Source organism: Homalodisca vitripennis, chromosome X (assembly GCF_021130785.1).
Source record: "Homalodisca vitripennis isolate AUS2020 chromosome X, UT_GWSS_2.1, whole genome shotgun sequence".
In the NCBI taxonomy this organism is placed as follows: domain Eukaryota; kingdom Metazoa; phylum Arthropoda; class Insecta; order Hemiptera; family Cicadellidae; genus Homalodisca; species Homalodisca vitripennis.
Genome location: NC_060215.1, coordinates 62,533,814 through 62,559,495, shown reverse-complemented (window position 1 = coordinate 62,559,495; position 25,682 = coordinate 62,533,814). Strand labels below are relative to the sequence as shown.

The 25,682-nt window shown below is 31.9% G+C and overlaps 1 protein-coding gene across 1 annotated transcript; it reads left to right on the top strand.

Moving 5' to 3' along the window:
* Positions 1–466: 466 nt before the first annotated feature.
* Positions 467–25,088, top strand: LOC124369071 (transmembrane protein 185B). The gene is made up of 6 exons (XM_046826784.1): positions 467–866; positions 9,166–9,342; positions 11,467–11,674; positions 14,325–14,585; positions 19,995–20,118; positions 22,517–25,088. The coding sequence occupies exons 1-6, from the start codon at positions 829–831 to the stop codon at positions 22,726–22,728; spliced, it is 1,020 nt and encodes a 339-aa protein (XP_046682740.1). The 5' UTR covers positions 467–828; the 3' UTR covers positions 22,729–25,088.
* The last annotated feature ends 594 nt before the right edge of the window (positions 25,089–25,682 follow it).

Genomic DNA, 25,682 nt, shown 5'->3' with positions numbered 1-25,682 from the left:
TTGAGTGTTATTAGTAAATAAAACAAATGTTCCAGTTATTTTATGCTATTAAATGACAAACATATTTAATATGACAAAAATTATTTATAATTAACTATGATTTCTCTTAATGACTATTAATTGAAACATTCCAGTAAAATTGCGAGAAACAAAACTATATCTTAATAAACTACGAAGAGTAGGTTCTGATACGGTACATGGTTAATTTTTAGTTGTATATTTCTTCTTTTTAATTTATTTAAGCGTACACTTTTATTACATTAAAATAAAACTGTTCAATACATTAGCAATGCATAGTATGCAATTAATAAAATAGTCTACAAATGGTGTTTTTTATATTTCTAAGGCACTGGTGTAAAGGTGACAGTTATGGCTGCCCTTTCGTTACGTCACGGTTGACGTCACCACTCATCACCCGTCTGTCCAAGGCCGCACTTGGTCTGTCTAATCTACAGACGGTAGCCGGCCATATAGCCACAGGGAATATTTACGACTTACGTTATTATTACCAAACTTCAAGCAAGAGTAAGGTTATGGTTTAGTTCTGAGATGGTCGTATTGACTTTGGTTGGTTTGATTAGAAAAGACTAAACAGATTTTAGTTTAACTTCAGTGTTATTTTGTGGAAATAATTGAAAATATATAACTATCCTTTCTTAATTTATTGAGAAGACCCATTCTTCAGTTCATAAAAATATGTTATTGTTGTCTTTATGTACAGTGTGTGAATATTTATTTTCTGTTTCGACGCAGTTATAAAGTTGCAGAATTCTTAGACGAACTAGATTTTGTTAAAAATGTGATAAAACAGGTTAAGCTTTATCAAGAATGAATCTTCAGACATTATTTCAAGATTTTAACCCAAGGTGAATTTTCCAACCTTTACCTAGCTAGGCCTATATGTAATTTTTGAACTTAGGTCTAATTAGTATTATTATTGTGTCCGAACTGCATGTAAATTTTGGCACTGTTCATTTACATCTTCTATATTTATAGTCTTTATAGTAAATAGAATTTTGAATAAGCGTTGTGTTAGCATTTAAACAATTGATTTAGTTAAGTTTAATGGTAGTATCGTGCAGAACCTCTTTATCAAAAGTATTTAATTTTGTTTAATTATTTGTCTGGCATTATGGACATGGAACAATGTGTATTTACATGGTCTATGTTGATAAATTAGTATTCAGCTACTTACGCAACCTTGAAAAGGAAGTGATTGTCACTATGGTGTTGGTATTAGCTTAGATGTGTTTGTTGTTAACAAATATTTTCCTGAAAACAGCATGATCTAGGCCTATTAGAATTGGATATTCATAGAATATTAATTTACCATTAGTAGACAGATGAAAAGCAATTAGTAAAACTAATGGTAAATGTTGATAAGTCCCACTTTGCATGATGTGTTGATTTTTATTGGAAAGTACTTAACAAGTGTTTACAATTATTAAAGAAAGAAGTAAGGAAAGACCTCACAAGAATAAGATCCACACAAGGAAAAAATCTCTTAATGTAGAGGATTCTTTAATCTCCCTAATTTAGACCAAAAATACCAAGATTTGACTGCATTATAATAAGCAGCCACCATGACAATCAAAATTATTAACTATTAAGTAAAAATATCTAAACTATTGAATATAAAAACATTTAACCTATAGATATTTATAAGTTTTTATTTTACAAAATAACAATATTGTTTAATACGATCTTTGAAGCCTTATAATGTTATTCAGTTGGATATTGTTGTTCCAGATTAATTCAAAGTTAAATCATGTATATGGTATTTGATTAGTGGCTGATTGAGATGGTAAATATTGTTATTTGCCAATAACTTATTACCAAATTAATAAGTTCCAATAACCTCTTGCCATGGTAACATGTTACCAGTTGACCTGCTCTCAGTGATAGCATCATATCACATGATCTGAGCTTACATTTTAGGTACTATCTTGAGGGATGTTTTTTTATTCTTGCCAGAACCCACTGAAGTCCTCACTGATGGTCAGGGGTATTTCCGATCGGTACTTTCCCGACCTCAGATGGCGTGCCAGATTGTCCAACATGATCTGATTTAGGAAAAGTTGGATGATCTGGGACATGAGGTTGGGAAAGTACCTATCGGAAATGCCCCTGGTCATCAGTGCAGACTTTGTTGGCCTCTCCCCGCATTTCTGGTGAAGACAGAAAAAAATCCCTCAAAATAGTACCCAAATTCCAGCTCAGATCACATCAAATCAAATCAAAATTTCTTTATTCATTGGCACAACATTGTACACTGAATGGTGTCATCAATAGCATTGTACATCTAAAGTATTATTATTAACTACCTATATAATTTGACATGTTCTGTATTTAAAATTCGTTAAAACTATAAAGAGCCTTGTCAATGAGAAAATATTTTAATTTTGATTTGAAAGTTGATAAAACATTTTCTGACTTTAAATATTGAGGTAATTTATTATAAAATATTGTGCCCATATATTGAGGTTTTTTTTGCGGAAAAATTCTAAATGATGTGTGGGAATGGCAAGGTCATTTTGATGCCTGGTATTGTATTGGTGAAGTGTACCAAGCTGTGGCAAATTGGAAAATCTGAGCTTTTAACCGATAATATTGTTTCATAAATATACATACCATACACGGTCATTATACCTAATGAAATAAAATGTTCTTTTGACGATTGTGCCTGGTTTAAGTTTAAAAAATTGATCTTACTGCTCTCTTTTTTGGATTTTTAAAATTGAGTCTAAATTTCTAACTGTTTGTGGCACCATATATTGAAATCCCAAAGGAAATAACGGAATGAATATAAGAAAAATAGACTGTTCTTAGAGTTTTGACATCACAAAAATTTCTTAATCTATTTAAAGCATAAATGCCTGAAGCTGCCCTTGCAAGAACACTTTCAATGTGAGAGCTCCAGTCCAGGTCTCGTCAATCGATAATCCTAAAAATTTTGAATTTGCTACTTGGAAAATATGGCTATCTTTATTTATTGTTACTGTTGGCTTGATTATTTTTTTCATTTGTTTGTGGTTAAATACTATAAAGTTTGGTCTTATCAACATTCAAAAGTAATTTATTTGCTTCAAAAAATTGGGCTAAAAAGTGATAAGTTAGTGCTGGATGACTCCTCCACTCCCTTTATTGAAGGTGCAGAAATTGTTAGGTTTGCGTCGTCGGCATAAAAACAAAGTTTTCTAGGTTGCCTGATTTTAGGTACATCATTGATATAACAAATGAAAAGTAAAGGTCCCAGTATGGAACCTTGAGGAACCCCATGCTTCACATCTGAAATCGAGGATTTGTAAAGTTGTTTATACATTGTCCCTTTGTTGTGGGAGAAATATTCCAATTCGACAAATTGTTTTCTATTATTCAGATATGAGTTTAAACCATTCAAAAGCTTTACCTTCTACGCCAAATTTGTTTTAATTTAGACAACAACAAAACATGAGGAAATTGAATCAAAAGCTTTGCTCAGATCCATGAAAACTCCAATTACCTTTTCATGATTATCTATGGAGTCAATAACTGATTCAAGAAATTTCTGTGGCTCGCGGTTAAAACAGATTTTCCCTTTTGGAAACCATGTTGATTGCTGTTAATTATATTGTTTTTTTTTTTCCAAATAAATTTTAAATTGATTGTAAAAAGCACGTTCAAAGATTTTGGAGATTGATGGAAGCAAAGCAATGGGACGATAATTTTCTACGTGGGTTCTGTTTCCCCTTTTTTAAATAGAGGTTTAATCTTTGCAATTTTCAATTTTTCTGGAAATATTCCTGAAATAAAAGAAGAATTTATTAAGTGAGTGATAGGTTTTATTAGCGAATTTCCTGGCTTTCTTAATGAGAACAACAGAATGTCGTCATATCCAGCACTAAGCTTGTTTTTTAGACTGATCATAATTTCTCTATATCTTCTTCTGTGACTGGCTCTAGTCTAAATCTAGAAAAATTACAAATAGGTTTGTTTGTTGAACTGAAGGTCCTGTGGAGCTTGACAAATTAGGCAGTATAGATTTATCTACTAGATCTGAGAAATATTTGTTTATAAATTCGCTTAAGTTACCAGGGTCTGTACAAAGGTTGATTTCTAACCTTAAGCTCTAATATTTTTATTACTATTGTTGTTTACACCAACTTCCCTATTAATCATCCTCCAGACAGTGGCATTAACATTCACAGACTTTTTCCAACTGACTATTAAGATATTGTTTCTTTTGATGCAGAATATTTGTCTTAAATAATTTGTTTCTTGATTTTACCTCACTATAAACAAGTGGGCTTTGAAGTTCTCTAGCTAGGCTACTTAATTCAATAATTTCTAGCTTTTCTAATCTGAGCTCATCTGTTAACCACATATTTTTATTCAACTGTTTTCAACTTAAGGTTTTAGGAAAATGGAGGTTAAAGTAGAACAATAAAATACTATGAAAAACATCATATTTTGAAGTAACAGGAGCTAAATATAAGTCTGTCCATGATTGTTGTTGCAATGAATACAAAAATGAATGTGTGTTTAAATCTGAGAACTTTCTATTATACATTTGAATGGATTCATTGGGATGAACAGTAATTTTAACTTTTATGTTTAATAGGGGTATGTAATAATGCTAAGAACTGCCCATCATGGTCTGAGAGTTGAGTATTAATTCCGATTAGTTTGATAAAATTCATATTAATGTTGGTGAAAATGTTGTCTATAGTTGTGGCTGATGACTCCGTAATTCTAGGTGGAAATTTTACTAAAGAGCACATTCCATTAGAAACTAACAAGTTGTTCAGTTTCAATGCACTGTTGGATTGTCCCATCATATCAATGTTTATATCCCCCGCTATTAAAATGTGCTTATATCTTTTGTCTACATGTTCCAATAAAACTTCCATACTTTTTAAGAATTCTGGTTCATTTTTTGTTATGGATTTCTGTACAAGCCCACCACTAATAATTTAGACTGTTTTTTCGAGAAAAAATATTTTTTATTTCAAACCATGCAACATTCAAATATTTCATCCTTCAATAAATATCCAATGTCTGGAATTTTGATTTTCTTTTCCAAATCACACTTGTTTTTGGATAAAATTAACTACACCTCCTCCTCTGCAGCTTTCTCTTGCATAGCTAGAGTTTAAGACATAACCATTAATATTTAACCTTTGAAGCATCATCTTGGTCATTTTTATGCTAAGTTAAAATCACTATATTAGGGTTTATTTCACGTCAACGTAATTTTCTAAAGATTCTAAGGATGATTGTAATCCTCTAATATTTTTGATGGAACAACCCAAATGTGCTATTGCTTTACAAAGCTTCCAAAGTCACATGGCTTATCTTTAATGACAGTACATGGATTATTGTAAAGTACTGTCTGAAACATAATTTAAATTGTAACTACTACCTAGGTGACGCTCCTGTGCACAGGAGGAAGACAGTTTTTTTTGAGGTGTAGCATTCAAAGAGAAAACTGAGGCAGGTACTGCCTGATTTAATGATTCACCACAAACACCATTACTCTGCTTTAGCGCCTCAGAAAATGTGAGGTCGCCCGGTGCCACAAACACATCACTAGCCCGATCCTGTGATTCTTGCTGATTCCTGGATAGCGTCACCAAACTCACTGGAGACCTCACTGCTGCTGGGTTGATGTGACTCAAGATTGATGATTTCTGATGGGTGGTTAAGAGCTGGTAAAGTGGGAGCAGTCTTTGTTTTCTCCTCAATAAGGTTCTTCAGTTCCCTGTTAAAATCTTCATGAGATAAACCATTCCTTAGTGATCGAAATGATTTTTGAAAATATGAGACAATGGTAACAGTGGCTCCTGTGCATTGTTGAAATTTTATTACATTGTCTAGAAAGAGTGTCAAACTGACCCTATCACGTACACAGCCCATTGGGGAGCATATCAAGTGCTTCAGATCCCTCCTTTTAAAAATTTTGAGACAGGTCAGAAAAAAGCAGTGTCATAGTCCTGTTTACTTGGTTTGCCATAATATTTTATCCTTAGTTATAAGACTATACACTGTTGCACTGTTTGCATTATCTTGTAGAGCCAGATGGCGTGTTAGGCAATGTGATAGTTTAGGCTGGCCAAATTCCTGTTTGAAGACGACAGCCACACCAGCTGACATGTGACGAGGGTCATCCAAGTCCCCGGAAATGCTGTGTGCGAATCCGACAGTTTTGTCATATCGAAAGTGTTTAATAACATCTCTCATAGGTGTTTCAGTAACATTGATGGTATTACAATTTATTTGGGATTCTGTATTTGTTATACTATTGTTTGGTTGTGTATTTAATTTCAGAATATAGTCAACAATCATTGATGCAAGTTTCTTCTTTCCACTGTGATTTAAATGAATGCCTTTTCGGGAGAAGTGAAATCTTTGAAAAGAGTCGAGATCGATAAGACTAACGTTGTTCATTCTAAGAACTAGTTCCCTAATATAGTCCCTAATAAAGTACATGTGCACTTGTAAAGGTTATTTTTAACTTTGGTACTACATAGTAGTAACATATTTATGATAACCTAATCTTAACCTACTTATATCACGTTATAACATTCCATAGTGTAATATTTCCATTCCTAGCCTCATTGCTTGCATAAAATAGCCTCGGCTGTTACAGGTTACTAAGTAGCCAATCAAATCTTACCTAATCTAAGCCCGAGGGTTTACCATTCTACCCATGGGGATTTTCTTCCTTTATGGGGAAATTCTTTTTAGTTTTTAGGCTTTTCCTAATTTTATTTAGTCCATTTAATTAATTTGCTATCATCATAGTTGCTAGTTAAGCACTTTCCATTAGAAAAATCAATAGAAAATGCGAAGTGGGTCAAGTAAACTAGTATAACTAGTTATAATTATTGGCTGTGGTTGCCAATCATAATTTCAACAGTGTTAACATGTTATAGTGGTCTTTCTGAACAAAACTATGTATGGCTTTAGGTAATGCAAATCACAAATAATAACGCTTATTAAAGTTGAAAATGTTATTTTGTTTTTAAATATATTTTTGTACTGTGCTTCATTGTCATCTGCGCCTTATAGCTTATTTGAGCATTCTGTGGTCATAACAGCAGCAACTACCAACCCTTGTTTTAGTGCCTTTGAATAATTATGATGTTAATTACTCTCTACCAGCATTCAACTCTTATCACCATAGATTAGATTTCAAAATTATGATTGTGTTTAGGTGTGGATTACATCACAAGTAGTTCAAGGTGTTTAATACATTAATTTATTGATTTAAAAAAATTGAACATAGTATTTTTTCAACCTGAGAGTTATCAAGAAACAAGAAGCTTTATTGTCATTAAATACACAAGTGTACAATACACATTGCCATGGACATAGTAAATATGTATTATAAATGAAAACTATATTACAATACAATTATTCTCCTTTAGTTGGTTGATGTATTTGTGATGTGAAAATATACATTATGCTAGTGTTAAAAGTTAAAAAGTTATCAACTAAAATATACAATTTATCCAATAGAAATATACAAAAACAGGAAAAAAACAATTAAGTATCAACAGTGAGATAAAAGACCTTCAACACTAACGCTTCAAATTCAAACAATTAAAATTACCGCTTAAACACATTTATAAATAAACAACAAAGTAAAAACAGATAGGATACAATAATCTTTTTTAAATAACAAAGTTTAGTTTACATTAATGAACTTGTATCACAGTTAGACAATAGGCAATCTTTATTTGTCAAAAAGCATTAATAAATAAGTGTAACAATGGTAAAAAAATCAAATAAAATGTCACTAAGCTACATCATGCTTAATCTAAAAAGTCGTCTATATCTAAAAAGTCTTCTACATTGTAGATACAGTTATCAAAATTTGTTTTTTATGTTTCTTGAACAAGTTAGTTTGTTGTGTGATCATGTATTGTTTTAAAGCAGGAAATTGATATTTAGAAGTTTTTTGTACCAGGTGGTTTGTAAATAAGTTGTACATATATAAGAAATTAGGAAGGTATAGTTACGGTCATTTCTTAAATGAATAAAGGTTGTGGTTGTTTTTTTTACATTATATACTATAGGTGTAGAAAGTTATGGTTAAATTTGTTTGCGTTATATTATATTTGCTTTTATTTACATTAATACTCAAATTTTATTTTCTTAGTATATTTTGTATCTACCCATATTTTCTTGGCCAGTTGCCAGTCAATATGTTTTTGTTTTTTGCCCATTGTCGTATAATTCATTGAGCTCATTGTTACACTTTACCATGTGCAAGCAGAGAGATACCATCATGTTGGCACCCAGATAGACAGTTGCACTGTAATTATTTTATTTAGGTACTTTAGTATTATCCGGAAAAAACTATTTTTTGAAGAATTTTTCATGCCGGGAACTTAAAACATAAACAATACATTATTAGAATGAACGGACTTTATTTGACTTGCTTTGAAAATTACATGTCATTATGCGGTTATAGTTGTCTGCCTGCTAAAAGGAAGTGATGTCGGCAAGAAGGAGGCCACTCTGTCCCTATGTGTGTTGTACCAATCATATCATAGTTAAAAGGTATCAGCTGATTGTTACTCCAGGCTTGTGCAAGCGTACCTTTCAAGTAGTCATGCTCGCTTAATGCGTAGGCGGATTTCATTCACAAAAGTACTGTTGAAATTGTTATGAAAATTACAAAATAGATGGTATCTTGTGTATTTGTTATTAACTATACTGGTTTATTATGTAATTTGACTTTAAAACTTCTACAGACTCCATTTTGTTATCTATTTTTAGCTATGTGTAAATTTTCGTTTATTTAGCTTTACTAGTTCTAGAGATATTATTTTTTTATTTAAAAAAAAAATGCAAAATGGTGGCTAGTGGCTCAATTTCTTAAACTCCGTTTATCAGACATTTTTTTGTTTGGAATGGTGAGTACTATCAGCCACAGAAGTTTGTGATACCCTTTTGTGATCTCCTTGTGTGTGTGTGTGTATGTATATATATATATATATATTATATATATATATATATATATATATATATGGAATCCTTTAGAGTTTTAAGTATCATATAAGAATCTTATTAACTTGCAATAGAATTTATTAATACAGGACCAATTGAAATAATATGAGTGTTTCTTCAAGAAACTTATAAATTGGATAATACCTTGTGTAATTATTGATGTTTCAGCAAATTCATTGTACACTCATCACTTCTGGTGTTTACGGCCTTGTTTGCTCTCCGGCTCGATGATTCAATTGATTGGAGCTATTGGACAGTATTTTCTCCAATATGGTTCTGGAAATTCATGGTCATTTGTGGTGCTACTGTTGGTAGCTATGTTTGGTGGAGATATCCCCACTTCAGGTATTTTTATTGCCATTCAAATAAAAAATATTAAACATTGTAAAAGATATGTTAGTATCTTAACTTTTAATTGTCATACAAATTAACAATAGAGATGTTGATAGTAGAATATGAAATTTCATCATAGTAGATGTTGAAAGGACTGTAGAACAAAATGTTAAAGACCAATTTTTAAGGAACGAGCAAGACTCACCTAAATGGAGCACTGATAGAGCAATTTATTAAATAAGTACTGATGTTTTGACATTTTTAATGTCATCTTCAAGGCAGGTGAGAGAATAAAAACTTTAAAATACAAGTTAGGCTATGCACTATTTTATACTCATCATCTTAGACTCTTGTTAGATGTTAGCCTTTTATGGACATCCATGTTGATAGTTTGTGTCATAAGCTCAGCACCACAGTGTTTGATCTAAGAAGAGTTAAAATATGTCAATATATTGAATACTACCATATCAAATTTTCTCTTTTAAACCTTCAAGTGCCCAGTTTCCAACAATGCTGCCACCCGGTACTGGCTAGTTTATTTGGCATGCACAGAGCTGCTCCACTGTCAGCATACATGCAGCATGTTTTTCGTTCACCATGGTCAACTTCAGCAACATCTTTATTTAACACACTGCCGTCAGAATTTCCTGATTCGTCATGTCAAATCGTGGTTAACATATTGAGTGCACATCCCAATCGCCATCATTCTCAGAAAAGTTACAAACTTCTGATCGCCTAACTCACAACACATCTGGATAAATCTAAAATTGATAAAAAGTCCTTATCATTATTACAAATAATTCCTGCCATACAGGCTGAACCATAGTCAAAATAAAAAAAAATTACAGTAGGATCTTCAAAACTGCAACTGACAAAACTAGAAAACAACAATGTTCTGTTTCTAATATCATGTAACAAACCAGCGTTTTGGCATTTGTTAACACAGGTGTGGCAATTAAGGGGTTAAAGCAGAGTCAGATAGAATCATACTTAGGGACATCCTCAAACAATAATCTACAGCAAGTCATTACATTATAGGCCTACTTTTAAATTATTTTGATGAATAAAACATACTAAAAAAAAGGAAAAGTTTTACAAAGTGTGGATGCCGTACTGCATGCGATGTTGAACCAGCAGCAATGTCTTTAATCAATGTGCTTTACCTCACTAACAGCCTTGGTGATTTTAACGTTCTCACCAATAATTTATAAAGAAGTTTTTACTTTCTTTTTATCACTTAGTGGGACACTACAATTGCAGTGTGTCTGGTCACACACAGCTTCAGAACCCACACTTCATTTGTCATACAAATGATTCCAGACAGGTGACTCAGACAAGTTGTAACTTGTATCTGTACTCCAGTAGTTTTTCAAGATATCAAGTTCTATTAGAAAAAACAAAGTTATAGAGGTAAATTTTCAAAAAGAATTTTGTTTAGCTATTGTTCTTCAAGTTATAGATGTTATTATTTAGCTTCTTTGACTTTGATAGGTAAACTTTTACTGTCAAATCTTTTGAGTCATTATTCTTATTTTTCGTCCTATCAAGTTTTTCTGAAGGGAGAGAATATTATTCAAGTTGTCAAGAATTTCAAGTTACTAAGAGTTGACTGAGTGGTGTGAGCATCACTTGACCTATAGTCACCAATGACGGACAACCAGAAATTGATTTAAACTACTGGCTCAAAGGGGTACATTATTTGTCAAGAAGCTATTGCATGTTGGAATAAGACTATACAATAATATTCCTGCCAAACTCTAGAAAATATAAGATAGAAAATTCAAAGGATGATTGCAGAACTGACTCTGCACTGCCAGTGCTTAAGGATAATTTTCACCAAAATCTTTAATATTTTAAAGTTAGATCAATGTGTTTACTTAAAACAATTTGTAAGGCTTAAACCATTAATATTAATATTACAGATGTAGTATAAGTATTAAATCCTTTTAAAATTGCAAAATTATACAAACACGGCTCAAATGTGTTTACTGTTTTTAATATCTTCTCATAATTATTCTTTAAACATTTAAGTTGTCCTTGAATTTTTACGTATCAAGACAAAATCAAATGGAGACAAATATTTTAAAATTAGAATATAACATTTGATAAATTAATTAAATTGTACATTTGTTGTAGACTGGAAGGGGAAGCTTACGTGCATTATAAAGCCATGCTCATCAGCCTTGCTCTTCACCTTATTCTGCTGATGTTCGAGCTCCTGGTGTGTGACAAGCTGCAGACTGGTCGACATCTCTGGATACTTGTCTTCATTCCTCTGATTTTCATCTCCATCGTGTCCATTGCAGTTTGCATATGGGCTGTAAAACATGATCGGTCCTTTGAGGTAAGCAAATATAAGGATTCATTCTACTATAAAACTCATTATATGTAAAGTGAAAGATGTGTTTAACCTCTATTTATTTGTAAACGTACATAATTAATTAATTAAATACCTTCCAAGGTTTCTTAATGTAAATTATTGATGCACTGGATGTTTCTATAAGTTATCTCAAATTGCTATTACTACTACTACTGGCATTGAAGTAGTTGATATAAAGTGTTGAAATGAACTTATAACCTCCCCCATTTATTATTAGGACTGCAGTTAAAAGTAAATTTAACTTTCTTACAATATCGGGTGTACCAAGAGCTGTGGGTGACTTGTTTGAATCTCGGAAAGATCAAATGTAACATAGGTTGTAATGTGCTTAATTAAAATAAAATTATTCATAAGGTATTAAATAATTAAATATTTTATGAAAAAATGTAAAACACAGAAGTTTCAAAATGGTAAAATGGACCATAAATGTTAAATGTGTGGTCATATAGGTCATAATAATGATATAAAATTATTATATTATATAAAGATTCCTACTGTGTTGCAAGGAGAGTATGCCTGCTGTCAACATCCAGTACCTATTTATATTATAGTATGGGACATATCATTTGCAAGCCTGGGTTGTGTGGTAAATAAACTGTTGGTTAATTTACTTAGGCCTGAGATACATTGTTCAAACTTCACATGAGTATATAATGTTAGTTTCTTGCGATAACACTAATATTGAAATTATTAATTTTGATCTCTTTACATTATTAATAAATACTTAAACCAAACGACCAGGCTTGCAACGATATGTTTCTTACTTTACTTACAATGTGCATAAGTAAAATAGAAAATTAGTATTAGTCTTCTCTGTTTAAGCTGTAAATAGTAATTCTTTCTGAATGCAATAATTAGTAAGACATTTATACTTTGACATAAGTGACAATAGTTTTAGTAAGAATGATCTAAGTAGCATTAACAATCTTGTTTTTCATGTACTAAGGAATTTCCCAAAACAATACAAGAAGAGCAAGTAAAACTGTGCACGCACACGCGCGCGCACACCCACACCCACACACACACACACACACACACACACACACACACACACACACACACACACGCACACACACGTTTTGGAAGAAAAATTAAGTATCTGTATATACAAATAGCATTGTTTAATATTTCATACGTTCATTTATTTATACAGTGTGTTTCAGACCACCTGTGCAGTATCTATAGCATGCCGAGCTGCATGCTCAAATTTTAGTTAAATTTCTTATCTTACATCCTCCAAAAATTACAATACAATGTATTCATGGAACTGTTAAATCTAAATTAAAAAATTAATTCCACAGTGTAATGTGAAGTTAGGTTGGCAGACAGTTTGATTTTCTATGTAAGAAACAGCTAAAACCGCACAGAACTAGTATTCCCACTATTACAACTATTCTTGGCTTAATGTTTGTTATTTACTTTGGGAGGTTTGAAAGAATAATTGGATTTCAGACATTTGCCACCGTTATATGTTACAAAATGCATTACACAGTGTTTTAAGGATTTCAAGGATCTATCTCCTTCATCAGGTGAGAAGATAATTGTTACTGGTATATAAAAGTTAAAATATCAGCATTTTATCTGAAACAATGAGACATGAAGGTGACAGTCAGGAGGGAGAATGGTAAAGGCAGCCTATACAATGTTTTGGACCTAGACCTTAACGTCATGGTATGTGTATGAATTTTGTTTATTGGTTAAGGTTTTTTTGATTGCTAAAACCTTTTTAAGTTTCTATTTAGTTGTTTTTTTTTAATAAAGTAGCTGAAGTGGCCTAACCTCAACTGAAGGTTGACTTGCTAATTTTATGTATGGAGCCTCAATAAGTTTGCGTTTGAAAACATTCTCTTCACTATGTATTAAGTTGCCTTCACCCCATTTGATGTGAAGGTTTTCAGACCAGCAAGTTGAGCAATTTTAGACTTTTCCACTAGGCCTTTTTTTATTTTCATATATTTTAATTTTTAATTTAGGGGGCTTCTTGTTTTGCTTATGTCTTTATGTACTTATTATTTTCTCACTTGACAAAGAGGATAGATTTCAGTCCTCAAAACATTGTGTTATACATTTTGTTACAAATAACGATGGCAAGTGTTTGAATTCCTAATATCCATTACAACTATGTCACAATATGCTAGCTTGCACAATCTGAATAAAAAGTGCTGCAAATTTCAGTGAGTTGGTTAAATAAAGAGTTAAGTAGCACTACAGTGTTATTGATTGTTAGATGAAAAAATTGTGTTTAAAGTGTTCATAGGCTCTTCTGCAGCTAAAGATTCAGTATAACTTTAAAACTTGCTGTGTTTTGGAATAAGCAATTATAGCAAAAAGAAGAAATTGTATAATTAAAAATTATCAATTTTAATGCACCCATTGTCCATCTGGTGAACAGCTACGAGATGATAGTTAACTAAATAAAATAGTCTTATGCTAGCAGATGTGACGGAAAAAGATTTGATATTCAAATTGGTCTTTATGGTTTATTTTTTGTATAGTTACGTGTTCACAGGAAAATTTTAAACTATAATTTCCTTATTATAAAAATTGTAATATATTGTTACTTTTAAAATGATTTAATTTTATTGTAAAATATAATATTATTTGAATGTTTCAGTTGGAGTTGTTTTGTGCTGTGAATATGCTACAATTCATCTTTCTCTCTCTAAGACTGGATGGTTTTACTTCCTGGAGCTGGGAGGTTGTTTTTGTACCACTTTGGATCGTACTCTGTTTAAGCCTCGTTGGGGTGTTGTACACAATTATATTCGCTGGAATATTGTTACGAACACCACAAGTGAACGCTAAACAGAGGCGATCGTGGTTCAATTCAGCCTTAGCTTACACATTTCTTGTAGTACCCATATTAGTATTTCAGGTAAGTTACCTTGTTAGGATATGCACAATGTAAAGTGTATACCACAGCATTACATTAAAATCATTAAGTTCATGTTAAGAGTTGCTGAATTATTGTTTATAAACTGTGGCTATTTTAACAAATAACAATTGTTTTGAAATGCATACAAAGATACCATTAAAATTATTGAAAACTATATTAAATTCATAAAAAAAAGCATAAAAACAGTGTAATTGTTAACGTAATTTTTAATATTGAGAAATCAAAAACAAGAACCTTCCAAAGACGCAGTCAGCAAACTGTGTAACACTTTTATTTGTTATTTCATTATAACTGCTAATATGTACATCACAGAAAGTTCTATACACGATGATAATAAATAGAAATGTATACTAACAAGAACATTAGTCAGCATTGATTTGAGGTGTAAGAAATAGTGTCATTTATATATTGTTAAACATATGATTAATTGATTTAACAGTTTTAACAGTACAAACAAACACTACAGATATAATCTACTTGGTTGTTAGTCTTGAGTCCTTTTCGTGGTGTGATATCTTCAATACATTGTAACAAAATCAATTTAAATGGAATAAAAACAGTTTTGAAAATAATAAAACAAGAAAAACATTAACAATTCTTTAGTGAATCATGTAAGATCCTTTTATGACCTTGTGGTCTGAAATATGCCTAAATAAATTCTTTAACAGAAAAGTTAAGCCTCAATTAAGGATACTTTTAAAATAAGAGACTCTTTGTGTTTTTAATGTTTAATGTACTGAGAGAGTTGAATAACACTTTCGCTGTTAAAAATTCCTATATAGAGTTCCCTATATTCTGAAAATTTTAAATATATTTTTACTTACTTTTGAATGAAATATGATAGAAATATATAAAAATTACTCATAAGTCACAAAAATTATCACTCTCTACCATTTTGGGAATGTGGTAACTGTGGTTACCACTAGCTCCTGAGGAAAGTTTTCCTTGCCAGCTGGTAACTCTAGTTACCGCTCGCACTAGAGAACGCCCTTTTATGGCAATGGTAATATTCCAAATGGATACATCGTAGCTAAGTGAACTATATTTTATTCGTTTTAGACAAACATAGACAACATTTATACGTAAATGTGAAAACCAAAATGAATCTAAAAGTTTATAAAAATGTGAAAAAGTTTATATAAATCTCCGCTAATTCACTCAAATTCAGTTATTATTTGCAAATATTTGGTGAGTAACTATTACAAAATATATTTAAATATTTACTTGAAATGATAACAAAAATATTGTAGTACATAGGTTTATAAAAATGTATTCCATTCCGGTTGTGAGCGCTCCAGTGGGGTGGGTTGGTCTCTTAATCAGGATCCTCAACTTCTGAGTCTGTCTGGTACTCCACATCATCTGAACTCAATACTGGCTCTGTTGTACGCTTAGAACTTGGTTGTTGTACACCACTTACTTGGTCCCGGGGGAAAATGCATTGTGTTGCACAATCACTTACTACTATAAAAACTTGAAAAGGAATGTAATCAAGGTAAATCAGGAAATAATGAAAAAGTCTAATGTGAAAATGAAGTGCATAAAAATGCGAGAAAAGTACCTCCCGAGGAGTGAGAAATACAGCGTTGTGATAGCTTGAGTGCTGGCCTCACACTGACCTCATTTAAGAACAAAGGTTTTGTGGTAACCATAGTTACCGCCCATTTATATATATATATATATATATATATATATATATATATATATTCACTTCAGGAACACTATATTTTTTCCATTAAATTCTGTAATAATTTTATTGTTTATACATTCTTTGTTTGACTTTTTTTTAACAATGGAATGATTGTGAAGGATTTTTTGTTTGCCATCGTTCAGTGAAACAAAAAATCAGTAGCACTATGTTTTGAGATCTGCAATCTGATCTCTTCTTCAGGTAAATAACTAATCTAATACATAAATACTAAATGAACTACAGAATACAGGTCACAATAAGTCTATATTCGTCAACCAACCACCTACGACTGACCAGAGGCCAATAGCAAATGGCAATCGTCACGGCAGAAAGAAATAAGATGGCAGAAATAAAAAGGAAGGGAGTCAGGAATAGGCCTTTTAAATTATTATTATTGGTTCAAGTACGGTAGCCACTGTTTTAATGATTTTGTAAATATTTTATTTTTGTAAACACCACAATTTATTTCAATATAATTGGTTAGAGAAAGTACTGCTGTGTATTAACTGCAACTCCACGTCAATTTCCCCGTCAAGACAGCATCCATTCTTAGTTTGAAGTTCAAACATTCTGTTTTTAGTGTAACATTTTTGGCTTCCAAAGAAGAAAATTCTGTTTGCACCTTGGCTTACTTTGAAAGAAGTATGTCTGATATTTTTGAATTGTCCAAGTCAGACTCATGACTTGTCAGTGAGTTTTTTCTATAAACACTCGTCCACTATACTAGATTTCAGGACGATAGAATAGAATAAAATTGATTGCACATAATATTCTCTCATTAAGATAATGGAATACAAAACAGAAGCAAATGTCATAACATAGTCAAAATAGATATAAACTTTGCTAATGACCAATAACATGTTACGTAAATTTTCACATTTTACACACTTTGCTTTATGTTAAAATATACAGTATACAACATGTAAATTTAACATACAATAAAAATAAATACTGCCTTATACAATAGTTGTTATTTTCTTAGTACTCATATAGAGCCTGTAAAGCATATTTGTGCCAACATTTCTGATCCAATGGCATATAGTATGTGAGAAACTGTGATCAGTCAGTCAAGAATATCTGGCTTTTATATACATATAGATTTGTAAATCACAAATTATAACACTTGTAAGAAAGATTTAAAATACAGTACAATCGCGATTATCCGAGGCCCGATTAACCGAGCCTCTGGATTAAGCTAGGTAGTACAGTATTTGAACAGAAAAAAATAATTTAGTAAGCATGAAGAGCGCGATGAAGTGAAAGTGCGTGCACTGGCTGATGGTACGCGAATAGATGAGTCACCAGCTAGTGTTATTGTTCTAGGCGGGATGTCTCTCTCTACTGGCTGCTGTTAGGTCGAGCCGGCCCCGGCCGGGCGGCGTTCGTCACCATGTCACCCCTCCGTCAGTTCAGTTCAGTTTGAGTCATCACTGCAACCTGTTCGTTTCGTTCCTCTTCTCGTTTCGTTATTGTGCCGTTGCTTAGTGTTGTTTTTACAATAAGTGCATCATGAGTTTAAAACGTAAACAGGTAGTGGTTAGTTTAGAAACAAAGTTAAGTGCAATAAAACGTTTAGATAAGGGTGAGTCGTTAAAGAAGGTTGCCGCTGACCTAGGTGTTGCAGAAGTGACTGTTGGAGATTGGAGACGTAAGCGGAAAGATATTGAACAGTGGGTTAATAAAAGTGTAAGTGATGGAAGCGATTTGTTGGGGAAAACTATGAAGAAAGGGGAGTACGAACAGACTTCTGAAGCGTTGTTTTTGTGGTTTTCTAATCTTCAAGGGTTGGGAAGTCCAATAAGTGGTCCCGTGCTTCAAGCTAAAGCTGTTGAGTTTAACAAACGGTTTAAGGACGGTGAGGCTAATTTTAGTGCAAGTGATGGTTGGCTTGACAGGTGGAAGAAGAGGTATGGCATCCGACAATTAAATATTTCTGGTGAAAAACTTTATGCTGATTCGTCTGAAATTGAGTCGTTTAGCTTAAGAATGAAAGAACTTATTTTAGATCATGGGCTCACATCAGACCAAATATTTAATTGTGACGAAACCGGTCTCAATTTTAGAATGCTTCCTAACAAAACATTGGCAGCCCAAAGTGAAAAAACTGCGCCTGGGTACAAAAAGAGCAAAGAACGAGTAACTCTTTTGATGTGTAGCAACTCTTCTGGATCCTTAAAATTGAGACCTCTCCTTATTGGAAAATCAAAGAACCCAAGGGCTTTTAAAAATATCCAAGTTAACTGCCTACCCACCATGTACAGGCATCAACGAAGTGCATGGATGGATGGCCAAACTTTTAAAGAGTGGTTTTTTGACGAGTTCGTTCGTGTTGTTGAGGCCTACTTGAAAAAGAAAAACCTACCAAGAAAAGCTATTCTTCTTATGGACAACGCGCCATCTCATCCAGATGCAAGTGAATTGGTTAGTGGTGACATAAAAGCTGTTTTCTTGCCACCAAATGTCACATCTCTTATTCAACCTCTGGACCAAGGCGTTTTAGAGGCTATGAAACGGCACTATCGACGAAGGCTTCTCCAAGTGTTGTTGACATGGTTGGACGAGGGAATCACGGTAACTGCAGCACTTAAAAAGATCACCGTTAAGGACGTCTCATACTGGATAGCTTCAGTGTGGGATGTGAGAGTGTCAACTTTGCAAAAGTCATGGCGAAAACTTTTCCAAATTCAAACAAGAAGCAATGAAAATGATAACAACTGTGTCGCTGAAATAGTAAACCTCGCTAATCAGTTACCAACGGAACTGCTGATAAATGATGAAGACGTCAACGAGTGGTTCATGCAAGACCAGCAAATGGAACTTACTGATGATGCGATTGCCGATATGGTCACCAACCCTCACAACGTCGCAGATGATGACACCGACGAGATAGTGGAAAAAATATCTCACTCCGATGGATTGAAGGCACTCGAAGCTGCTCTCACCTACATTGAGCAACAGGAGGAGTCAACCCCTGCCGATGTCCTTCATCTTCAGCGTTGGTGCAACAGCGCAGCGTCAAAACAACAACAGAAGTTGACGCAGAAATCAATAAGAGACTTTTTCAAAAAATGAAAATCATTCAGTATGTACATATTTTTCTATTTAAACTATGCTGCATATATGTTTACTAACTTTGTACATAATAAATAATTTACGTCATACTTTACGATTTTTCCGTTCATTTTAGGTTAATACCCGATCTCCGCGTTATCCGAGTTTTGCGGTATCCGAGGTATGCGCGGTCCCAATTAGCTCGGATAATCGCGAGTCTACTGTACAACATACTATGTGCAATGCTATACTAGGCTGCCACCTGCTTCTCAGCTGATAGTAAGGGCTATGTTGGACCATTAGACGTTGTTTGTTTAAAATATTTTCCAAACACTACAAAATGTTAAAGGAAAGGAAAATGGTTGACAATACAAGTTGTTAACATTTAACATATACATTTTACAATCTTTCTTTTTCAGATCTTACTGTAATAAACATTTCACCACAGCCTGTTTTATGTGTGTGTTGATGTAACCCAGTTTGGGTTTACACAAATGTTGGGATTACACAATTATTATGTTTTACACAATTTTCATTGTGTATAGTCAGTAATACATATTGCTATATGAAGGTGTGGATAACACCTAGATTGGAACATAACTTGACTATATACAGTATATCCAGTGAGAAAAACTTTAATGTGACAGGTGCTCTTGACCAATAAATTGGATGGAGACATCAACATGACCTACACTGGAATCGTGACTCCTCTCTTTGTGTCCTTCACAACACTCATTCTGATGTCATTTAGTGCCAAGGGTGGAAATAAATGTAAGTTATAAAAATATCCTATTCATCCAATTTTACAAATATTTTCAAATTTAGAATGTCACAAAATAATTTCTTGTTATCTTTATAGAATCCTTTAGTAATGATTAATTTAGATACCATTACTATGGTACAGTTTTATACTATATTTAGTTTGAGAAAACTGTATAATGATACAATACACAAATTTCATAGTTGGAGAGAAATATCTATTCTAAATAATAAATTAATTATAAAAAGGAACTTAGGGGCTCTGTGTAAATGTTAATGGTTAACTTTCTGTATTATGAAATTAGCTATCCATAATCTTGGGTAAATGTATGAGGAAATTGATCTATCTATTGTCAGTTGTAAATCACCAAAATCAGAACACAGGTTTATCCCTAGAACTGGCAATTGCCGCATATACGGTTCATTTGGTCTTCCTGAATTGGTATTGCCGCATATACGGTCCACTTGCACTTTCTTTGTTTTTACGATTGGTGAAGTCGTAATTATTCACCAATCACGTTTTATCTCATACGTCTGTAAAGAAGAAGCACCAATCTATATATCGATACCGGTTTTGTTGATCTTTTATGTTGCATTCTCTGTATTCATTGAAAAATGCTATTCCGCTCTGCTCTAGTCTGTTGGTAGACAGCTGACATCAACAGCTGTAGCGTTTTTTTACACAACATTTGTTTTTTATCACTGTCGATTAGTTGTTGCCAAGTACTTTGTACTGGTTATGTTTGTTTTGTTTTAGTACTATAATGTAAGTGTTATCCAAAACTTTTGTGCAGTTGAATTCAAGTAGTACAAGTATTTACAATTTACACAGACACCATCACTTGATGTAGTATTGCAGTTGTTTATAGTCGGTTTGAAAATAGAGGATAGAAAATTTTTAACTGTAATAAAGCCAGGAATTTGAAGGAAGGTTTCGAGTGGCCAGCCTGTAATATATACTTGTTTTATTACTTACTTTGTATGAGACAGTGATAATAAATAAAACAACAGTAATACAAAACTATCTCTAGAATTAGCTACTGTATTAATGTGTATATAAAGTATCAATTACTCATTTCAAAACATATTTTTATTGCTGCACAGCTAACTGAAATTCACACACAGACGTAAATATATATATATTTTAGTATATATATATATATATATATATATACTATGTAGTAAAATGAATTGTGGCATTATTCAGAATGCCAAAACATACAAAATTATATAAGGAAGCTCGACTTATTCTCAGGCTTCATATAAAATGGATTGCAAGCCACACCAACATACACTTCTGGTTCGTATTCAATATGAGCCTATAAATTCTAGGTTAAATTTGAGCTTTTATCCCATCCAACCTAGTTATCTTTGAGAAGAATTCCCCAATTTTTTGTAAAAAATTGTTGGTTTGAATCATCACTTTAGTATAAAATATGTTGTGGCAATATCAATCATGAAACGCTTTTTTAAGGTATTTTTTACCCTTATCTATTATTAAAAATATTATTTTGTAATGTCAAAGTATTGGTCAGATACAGATTAAGAATACTATCTAAGCATTTTTCCAGCAACATGACAAGAGTTGGCATATCTGGTTATATGATCCACCAACAGAGGAGCTAGATCAACGAGAGATATGTATAGCAGTTTACGTTATGTTTACATTAATGTATAGCATTATACATGTGCAATGGTAAAATAATTAATCACTAACATTTTTTTTAATAATTGCTTTTATTATTAAATCAATTAGTTTTGAATAATAAACTTTTAAAGAAGTCATTAGTTGTTATTTGTTAGACAGGTTGGTTATAAATGTGTTTCATTATTTGTTTGACACATTTACTGAATTCAAGATTTATTATAATTCTCTGAGTTCCATAATAGTTTGTTTGATTATACAAAACTTCAAATAATGCCTTTCACTTATGGCAAACTTTCTTAGTGATAGTTTATCCCAATGGAAATACAATTGCTCTTTGGGACAAAGGTATTGCTTTTAGTCCTCAGTACATCACATGAAATGGAAGCAAAATAATTCAAATTACTTCGATAAATGCGTTCTTGATGACCATATTTCACATAGGCAACTAAAGACTATAAAGCCACAAATAGCAACTAGTTGATAAAATAAGCATAGGAATGGTCTGCAAGTGGATGGTTATTGTCTTGAATCATGTTAAAAAAAGTCCCAGTATATAAAAAGAATGAGTTGGTATACTGAAACAATGTGTCTATGAAGACATTAATGGAATCTTAGAGCACAGAACTAAACTCATACATTAACCCACTGATCAAAGACAATGAATCCTGATGTCCTGGAAACTGAGGAGCAAGAGGACCATCAGTCAAACCAACTATAATTAAATTTGACAGAAGTACTTATGTATTCCATATTTGTTTTCAGGGTGGTTCGGGATACGTAAAGATTTTTCACAATTCCTACTGAGCATATTCCCTTTCCTACAAGAATATGCAAACATCGCTTACTCCTCAGGACGCACATCAGAGAATAGTGACCGAGAGAGCAACGAGAATAGTCCCAAAGAGAAGGGCCATAAGAAAAGTGAGCTCAACAAGCCTGTCGTGCCAGTCATCTCAATAGATATGCCAGATTGAACATTGTTTGATCTATTTCAATAGCCGTTGTTTAAAAATTGTCTGCTTGTACCTACAGTGTTTTTCTACCACCAGCCAAATATCTTTACATTTATGTGGAGTTAATGTTGAATGATAGCTTTTGAGGGGTATAAAAAATTTTGACATTCAATTTTATTTTTATAGCATAATAGTTCTACATTTTGGAGATATGTAACTTTTGTTATAATATGATATGGTTGTTAATAAGTCATTCACTGAATGATGTTTGCTCAATTAGGCCCATTTAAAATTAGCTCACTTTTGTAATGGCAACTTATTTATTGTGAAATGGGCAAAAATATGGTAAGCTTGGCACATCTTTTTAGAAAATCCAATAATTAGTACAATAGTTTTTAGAAAAATATCCGTACACACATGTATTGTTTCTTTCAATCGTTGCAGAGTACTTAATTTTACCTTAATTTTGAAATTATGCTTGTATCCTATTCACAGCAACACTACAGAATTGAATTTTGATTATAAACTTGGTCATGGGTGGTAAGTACATATATAGTTGTCTTCATAGAAATAAAGAACTTCAGAAGTTGCCAAAATATAATTACCTGATTTTATATTAGTGTAGTATGAAAACATAATATAGAAATTTTACAATTTAATATGTCAATTTAATGCTTTTTACATTATAATACCACTTTAGCACAAGTGCTAAAGTTTAAAACGTTATCTCACCAAAAATGTTAGAAAGAAATTATTTCTTTAAGTCAGCTGACTCCACATTGTAGCATAATTTACTGATCTGAGTTTAATTACATAATCAGATGAAAGTGCAAGAAATTAATTAAGTAAAGGAGAATAAAAACACTCAATGATAACAAAGGAAATAAATATCAGACCCATATAATTGGTTTTTGAACAAGGGCACAGATAATATATCCACCTCTGTATTAAAACAGATTTAACCCCAGATTACCATGACCTATTGCTATATGTTAATTAAGAATTGGGTGTGTGAACAAGCTGAACAAGTGTTCCTTACCTAATAAAGGAATAATATCAGATTGCACAATAAGTATGAATAGTGTAATATAAATTATTAGTTATTTAAAATTTTACTTTGTTATAGTAGCTCAAGTATTTGCAAAAAAAGTATAAGTTTCAATAAAGACTTATAATAGTAATTTAACCACAGTCAAAGAAAGCAAGAGTCCATCTTCAGATAGTTGAAAAAGTACTGGATTTATTACAACAGTTATAGAACTATGACTTTTTAAATCCAATAAATAGTGTGACAAATTGATAAAAATGGCATATTTTTTATAAATTCAGTAGTTTTTTCTGAGTGATCCTAGTACCATAATGCATTACAAAAGTTTAAACTGCAATTTTGAGTTACCATAACAATAGTATTAAACATTTATAATGTGATTGAGGTTGATTCATTTTATACATAGATACTGTAATAATCTTTCTGTATCAGGAAATGTTTTAGCAAGCTTTTGTTATTTGTATTATTTGTTGATATAACTACATGACTTGGTAAATAAGCATTAGAAATTATGATATTTTTATATACATAATAAGGTTTTGGAATATTTGTTATAATTTTAATTTGTTGCGTATAAATAAAATGCAAGAATACAATTAAGTTTGTACACTCATTAAGGTAAAATTTTGACTGTAAATAAGCTAAAAGTCCAGTGATTAATAACATTATCTCAGAAACATTAAAGTATAAAGCATGCTTTGTGCCGTAACATGCAAAAGTAGTTATAATTTAATCTTTAATTAATAAGAAATTTATATTTTTGAAAGCATGAGTTCATATTCAAAGCTTTAACTTCTCATGTTCTGTCTATAAGTTTGTCATGTTTTTGAATAAATCACCAGTTTAAATGGAACAATATGGTATGATTAACTGTCCATTTATCACAATCTAAAAGGCACTGCAAAACCTGAATGTTATCTTTTATCAGTGTTAATAAAGTACATAATTTATTTGTATATATTTGTAAAATAGTTATTAAGACGAGTTTTGTACTAAGATATGAAATAATATTGTACATAATAGCCAACAAACATGAATAGAAAGTGATATGGTCACTGGTCTTGTAAAACCACATACTCTGCCTTGACTTTTTGAAAGATTTTCACTTAGTTCCTGTTTAATTTTACAATTATAAACTGAAATGTAAGTTCTTTTGCTCAAAAATCAAATGATTACCAAACTGTCTAGAAAACTAAATTTGGTCTTATGGATTGGAATTATTTATTTATTTACATTTTCTTTTAATTTGCATTTCACCAGAGAATTAATAGTATGTAATTATTTGAATGTTGTTGTACCATACAAAATAAAAATATTGTTGTCACTATGTGAATTTAATTGTTTCTGTAAACCCAGTTCACTTTTTAATGTTGTAGATCTGGTTCATTAAATTTGTATTTCTCCCATGTAAGTAAGAGGTGACCAATTAGTTAAATGAAATGGGCGGTAACAAAAATCATATGTATCTGATTAATTATTGTTGTTGAATTAGAATTTTGTATTACCTCCACAATGTGGTTTTTGACGTTGTATGACAGTACCTACTTACAACCCCACTACGCATGTAGTTTGGCGTCCATATAACGATAGCCCATCATTTTGTTCTATCTTGCCATCAATTCTTGAATTATTCCAACTAAGTTATTATAAGAGTGCCAATATATGTAGAGTGTTTTATATTTTACTGAACAAGGAACATCAGTTCATAATAATTTTTTTAAACATTTTATTTGGTTTGTTGTCAATATTCAACAGGCTTCAATCAGCTGATTCTAATTATGGTGAGCGAGTAAAAAAGCAGTGATTCTTCCTTATCACGAAATAGTTAAATTTCCAAACAAGCAGATCTTGATGTTGTGGATTCTTTACATTAGTAAAATATATTTTTATCTAGCAAAGTGTTTGAAACTGTGATATTCTATCTCAA